The sequence below is a fragment of the Eimeria acervulina genome, genomic scaffold (genome assembly GCF_000499425.1).
Source record: "Eimeria acervulina Houghton genomic scaffold, Eah_scaff1183, whole genome shotgun sequence".
Classification (NCBI taxonomy): domain Eukaryota; phylum Apicomplexa; class Conoidasida; order Eucoccidiorida; family Eimeriidae; genus Eimeria; species Eimeria acervulina.
In genome coordinates, this window is record NW_013550348.1 from 1,328 (window position 1) to 7,532 (window position 6,205).

The window sequence follows — 6,205 nt, forward strand, 5'->3', positions numbered from 1 at the left end:
TGGCCCTGCATGCAAGTGCTGAGCTCTCTATTTTCTTTCAATTGTCTATTTTGAGTATTATAGAAATAGATAGCTGGTGGTTGTAGAGTGCTCGTGGGTATATGTGTTTATATGGGGGCAGCTTCAGTATAGATTAGCGGCTAGCACACGGCATAATAGTCTTGAATTTAGTTCCTAAATATTATTTAAATGTATTATAATCAATTAAACAAACAAACAAATACAACACACGGCTGCAATAAGCATTTCTTACAGATATGCAGGGCATTGAGGGAGGCTCTGTGCTGGAGGAGGGGCTGTACAGAGACAGTATAGGTAATAGAGAATTAAAATACGTATTTCTTTGAAGATATAGTATATAAATAAATGAATATTATTGTTTTAATATTAAATAAACAAAATATACATTTAAATATACACAAAAAAACCTTAATATTGATGCGGGTCTGAGACTCTGCTGCTTCTCCTTCCTCTCTCTCTCTCTCACCGCCCCGCTGTGCTGTATGAAGAGGTAAGAAGATTTTTCTTGATAAGTTTGAGCTGTTTGTTGTTTGTTTTCGTTCTTTTTTTGTTAGAGGCTTTAGTACGTAGTGTTTATTGCATTTAAATAGGAATAATTTATTTCTGCTGCTGTTCTGCTGGCCAGGAGCAGACAGCTGCTGCTCCTTACCTACCCCACGGCAGCAGCAGCTTGGCTTGTGTTGTTGTTTTTCGTTTCTGTTTTTTGTATTTCTTCTTCTTATTTTAATTTATTTAAATTTATTTAGGGAATTTACTCTGCCTCCTCTTTCAACACGCCGGCCGCGCCCAGCTGCGCCTCTGCAGGTATTGCTAGGGTTTCATCGTTTCCTTTCTTTTTTTTTATTTTTTTTTGTGTTTGTTTGTTTCGTCTGCTTGAGGCTACTCGAAGGCTATCTTTATTTAGCCTTAAAATACGTATTTCTTTGAAGATATAGTATATAAATAAATGAATATTATTGTTTTAATATTAAATAAACAAAATATACATTTAAATATACACAAAAAAACCTTAATATTGATGCGGGTCTGAGACTCTGCTGCTTCTCCTTCCTCTCTCTCTCTCTCACCGCCCCGCTGTGCTGTATGAAGAGGTAAGAAGATTTTTCTTGATAAGTTTGAGCTGTTTGTTGTTTGTTTTCGTTCTTTTTTTGTTAGAGGCTTTAGTACGTAGTGTTTATTGCATTTAAATAGGAATAATTTATTTCTGCTGCTGTTCTGCTGGCCAGGAGCAGACAGCTGCTGCTCCTTACCTACCCCACGGCAGCAGCAGCTTGGCTTGTGTTGTTGTTTTTCGTTTCTGTTTTTTGTATTTCTTCTTCTTATTTTAATTTATTTAAATTTATTTAGGGAATTTACTCTGCCTCCTCTTTCAACACGCCGGCCGCGCCCAGCTGCGCCTCTGCAGGTATTGCTAGGGTTTCATCGTTTCCTTTCTTTTTTTTTATTTTTTTTTTGTGTTTGTTTGTTTCGTCTGCTTGAGGCTACTCGAAGGCTATCTTTATTTAGCCTTCTTATTTGTTTTTCTTGCCTCTGCAGCACAATTGAGCTCCTAGAGTGTCTGCAGTTGATTCCTTTAAAGGCCCACAGCCTCTTATTTTTCTTTTTTTTTTGTCTGTTTATATTTTTAAGAAGCCAAACAGGGAGATAAAATTCCTCTGGCCCGTGTGCTTGCCTTCCCGCATCCGTCTTCTTACTTGGGGTGTATGTACACCTCATCCTATTAGATCATCTTTAATACTTGCCGCACAGCAGCAGCAACAGCAACACCAGCAGCAGCAGCAGCAGCAGTCGTAGTAGTAGTAGCTGTTGCCTCTCCGCCTTCTACTGCAGCAGCAACTGTTGTTGTCGCTGCTCTGAGAAGCTGCTGCTGTTCTAGCGGCAGCCTTTGTGTGCCTTCAAGGCTACAGCAGCCGCTGCTGCAGCAGCAGCCGCTGCTGCTGCTGCTGCAGTAGCTGCACCGCAGCGCAGATCTCCAGCAGCAGCTAAGATTTGGGGTGTATGGCCACCTCGTCTACATCTCGTTTATTTAAATGGATTTGCTTACCGCACAAGAGACGCAGAACTGTCCTATCTCAGGACACAGCTTCGCGATATTTTCCTCCCAGCAGCAGCAGCAGCAGCAGCAGCAACAGGAGGATTACGTTGCAACAGCAAGTGCTGCTCATTTGAGCCCTCAGGGAGAGGCTCCTATTGCTGCTGCTGCTGCTGCTGCCTGTGGCCTGGACGTGCCCGACACCCTGAAAGACTGGTGCGGCATCCCTGTAGCAGCAGCAGCGACAGCAGCAGCAGCAGCAGCAAACGGAGCCAGCGCTTCGGGGGCATCAAGCATGCAGGCTACTGCTGCTAGCCTTTATGCAGGAGGGATAGGTGGGGCTGCTGCTGCAGATGCGCGGCCCCCTCTGTACTTACCGGCTGCTGTTGCTTGCGAGCAGCAGCAGCAGCAGCAGCAGCAGCAGCAACAGATCGCTTTGTCTCCTCCTTTGAACCCTCCGTTCTGCGCCGCTTGTGCGCCTGGGGTCTACGCAAGTTGTTGCAGCAGCAGCAACAGCTGCTGCTGCAGCAGCGGTTGCAGCTGCTGCTGCGCAGCAACCCAGGTAGTCGATACACCGCAACAATCTCCGTCTGTTTCCTTCTCACCCCAGTATCCAGATGGCTACATGTGCATGCAGCAGCAGCAGCAATGCACAGGGCTGCAACAGCCGCAGCAGGGTACGGCGCTGCACAGCAGCACTGTTATCTGCTGCGGCGGCAGCAGCAACAGCAGCCTCCCCCTAAGCGAAGACTTGTGCACTGCTGCGATGTTCTCGGAGAGCCCGCTTCTTATGCAGCAGCAGCAGCAGCAGCAACAGCAACAGCAATACGTTCAAGGGGGGTTGTGCTGCGGCAGCTTCCCTGCAGCCTTTCCAGCTCCTGCTAGCTGCTGCTGCAGCGCTGGAGTGCAGCAGGGTGAGCAGCCGCAGCAGCTGCTGCTGCAGCAGCAGCTGCAGCAGCAGTTACAGCAGCAACAACAGCTGCAACAGCAACAGCAGCTGCAACAGCAACAGCAGCTGCAGCAGCAGCAGCTGCAACAGCAACAACAGATGCAACAGCAGCAGCAGCTGCAACAGCAACAACAGATGCAGCAGCAACAGCAACTGCAGCAGCAACAGCAACTGCAGCAGCAACAGCAACTGCAACAGCAACAACAGCTGCAACAGCAACAGCAGCTGCAACAGCAACAGCAGCTGCAACAGCAACAGCTGCTGCAACAGCAGCAGCAGCAGTGCATGATTGCTCCGTATATGCAAAGAGACTTACCCATGCTGGTTCCGGGCGGTTGCATGCCGACAGAGTGCATGCAGCAGCAGCAGCAGCAGCAGCAGCAATTGCTGCAGCTGCCACCAGCAGGGGAGGGCCTTTGCTGCACCTCCTTGGATAGTGCGCCGCAACCGTTTAGCTGCGTGGATCAGCAGCAGCAGCAGCAGCAGCAGCAGCAGCCGATAGAACTGGGACAGCCACAGTTTGTGCAGCTGCAGCACTGCAGCAGCTTGCTGCAGCAGCAGCAGGAGCAGCAGCTCCCGCTGCAGCGCAGCCTCTCCGATGGCTCTACTGTTTCTTCTTTTTGCCTGCAGGGCGCCTCAGAGGAGACGCCGAGTTGCTGCTTCACAAGCTGCAGCAGCAGCAACTGCAGCAGCTGCTGCAGCAGTTGCAACAGCAGCTGCAACAACAGCAGCAGCAGCAGCAGCGATGGCTTAGGCTGCTTTGAACAGGGACCGACGTATCCGATGAGGTTTGAGGAGACACCTCAAAGCAGCAGCCACACCGACGATTCGCTGCTGCTGCTGCTGCAGCAGCAAGAACAGCAAAAGCAGCACGAGCAGCAGCAGCAGCAGCAACGGGAACAGCAACAGCAGCAGCAACAGCAACAGCAGCAGGAACAGAAGCAGCAGCAAGAACAGAAGCAACAGCAAGAGCAGCAGCAGCAAGGAAGGCCGTTATACTGGCCTGGTTTTGAAATGTCTGTAGAAAAACCGACGCAGCAGCCTGCTGCAGCAACAGCAACAGCAACAGCAACAGCAACAGCAGCAGCAGCAGCAGCACCCGCGGAGACGAAGAAGGAGCTCTTGCCTCCTACTAAGCCGACAGCAGCAGCAGAGACAGAGGCTCCAGCGGCCAGTGCCGGACCTGCAGCAGCAGCAACAGTAACAGCAACAGCAACAGCAACAGCAGCAGCAACAGCAGCAGCAGCAGCAGGGGGAGTAGCAGCTAGGCGACCGAAGCTGGCGCCGTCTTCGCGGGGGGGAAGGCCAGCAGCAACAGCAAGATCAGCAGCAAGATCAGCAGCAAAAGCTGCAGCAAAAGCTGCTGCAGCAGCTCGCCGTAGGAACATGTGTATAGTGCCGGTGGTAGGCGTAGGGGGTTTGTTATGTCTGCCTGCTCGGGGAGGGAAGAACAGCAGCAGCAGCAGCAGCAGCAACAGCAGCAGCAGCAGCACGCAGTGGCACTTTGGCTTCCGATATCCACTGGGAAAAGAAGGACGAGCTGAGCTTATCAAACGCATGCGGGCTGTACACAGACAGGTAATCTAGCTGCTGCTGTTGCTGCTGCTGCTGCAGTTGTTGCTGCTGCTACGGTCGTTGCTGCTGCTGCTGCTGCTGCTGTTGCTGCTTTAGCGACTACTGCAGCTGCTGCTCTGCTGTTGCTGCTGTAGCTGATTCAAGTGGTATATATGAGTGTGTTGCGGTTTGCTATTGCGTTTTGTTTGCTTTTTTTTTAATTTGTCTCCCTCAGCATCTTTTGTTTATTTGTTGTTTTATCAATATTAACCCGCCTGTTCTTCACGTTGCTCTTACATGTGTTTCTGCTGCTGCTGCTGCTGTTGCTGCTGCAGCACAAGGAGTTTTGCAGCGCTACATTAGGTGCACTAGGGATATCTTTTCGTCGTCTGTCGCATGCACGAGTTGAAGAGCTCTGGCAGATCGCCTACCAGTGGGGTTTGTTTGCATTTGGCTTGAGGGTTTCAAGAAGAAGTGCTCCTTGGTCAGGACCTCATCATCATCCGCTGCAGCAGCAGCAGCAGCAGCAGCAAGAGCAGCAGCAGCAGCAGCAAGAGCAGCAGCGAGAGGTCGGGAATTGCACTCAAACAGCATGCAGTACAAGGGGAGCCGGTGTATATCCTGCTGCTGGTGCTGCTGGGGTTGATGATGAAGCAGCAGCAGATGCTGCTGCTGGGGTTGATGAAGCAGCAGCAGATGCTGCTGCTGCTGTTGTAGAGGAAGCAGGTGTTGGTGCTGTTGCAGGGAGCAGTGGTGCTGCAGCAGAAGCAGAAGAAGAATCACGTGTTGCTGCCGCAACAGCAGCGGAAGCAACAGAAGCAGCAGAAACAAGCATTGTTGCTGCTGCTGCAGCAGCAGCCATAGCAGGTGGTGCAGAGGCTGTTGCTGTTGTATGAACAACAGGTGGGTGTTTAGTTTGTCTTGAGGTGTACATACACCGCATCTGTTACATCTTTTTGCATTTTTCTTTCGTTTTTTTGCTCAATATTATTATATTATATTATCGGCATCGTTCAGAAGCAAAACAGATAACAGCGGCGCGGGTATTACTCCTATGCACTATATATATATATATATTATATATATATTATAAAGAGGTTTATTTGCATGCTGGGGGAGCCTCTGCATGCAAAGCCCTTATATCTTTTGAAGTGCATAGAGAGGGTTTGTAGGGATATTACTGCTGCTGCTGCTGCTGTTTTCTTTCTTACAGTTGGGTTTATGTTGAGGTTTTTGTCTATCTCTTCTTGTGTTTGTTGAGGAGGAGAACAGCTGTTAATACAGCTGGTATTTATTTATATATATGTATATTTATATATATTTATATATTTATATATATTTATATATTCAAATATATTTATATATATTTATTTATATTTACCTCTAGGCTTTTGGGGCTACACTGCATGCATGCATTTATTTTTGCTGCCTTTATTAGTGTTTGTTTGCGCGTGCATGCATGCATCTGCCGATAAAAGGAGACTGTTTGTCTGTCTCCTTCGTAGTCTTTCTTATTATTATTATATTTGTATTTGTTTGTGCGTGTCTGTCCCCGTGGATGAAGACGGTGCTGTGGTTCTTGCTTTATTTATTATTTAATTAAAATAAATAAATTAAAGCAGGGGAGGCATCAGTCATGCAAAAGGCAT

The 6,205-nt window shown here is 48.5% G+C and overlaps 1 protein-coding gene across 1 annotated transcript; it reads left to right on the forward strand.

Annotated features, from left to right (window-relative positions):
- Positions 1–257: 257 nt before the first annotated feature.
- Positions 258–5,452, forward strand: EAH_00056700 (hypothetical protein, conserved; the record flags this gene model as incomplete). Its single annotated transcript, XM_013397520.1, has 3 exons — positions 258–315; positions 2,098–4,580; positions 4,892–5,452. The coding sequence occupies 3 exons, from the start codon at positions 258–260 to the stop codon at positions 5,450–5,452; spliced, it is 3,102 nt and encodes a 1,033-aa protein (XP_013252974.1).
- Positions 5,453–6,205: the final 753 nt, after the last annotated feature.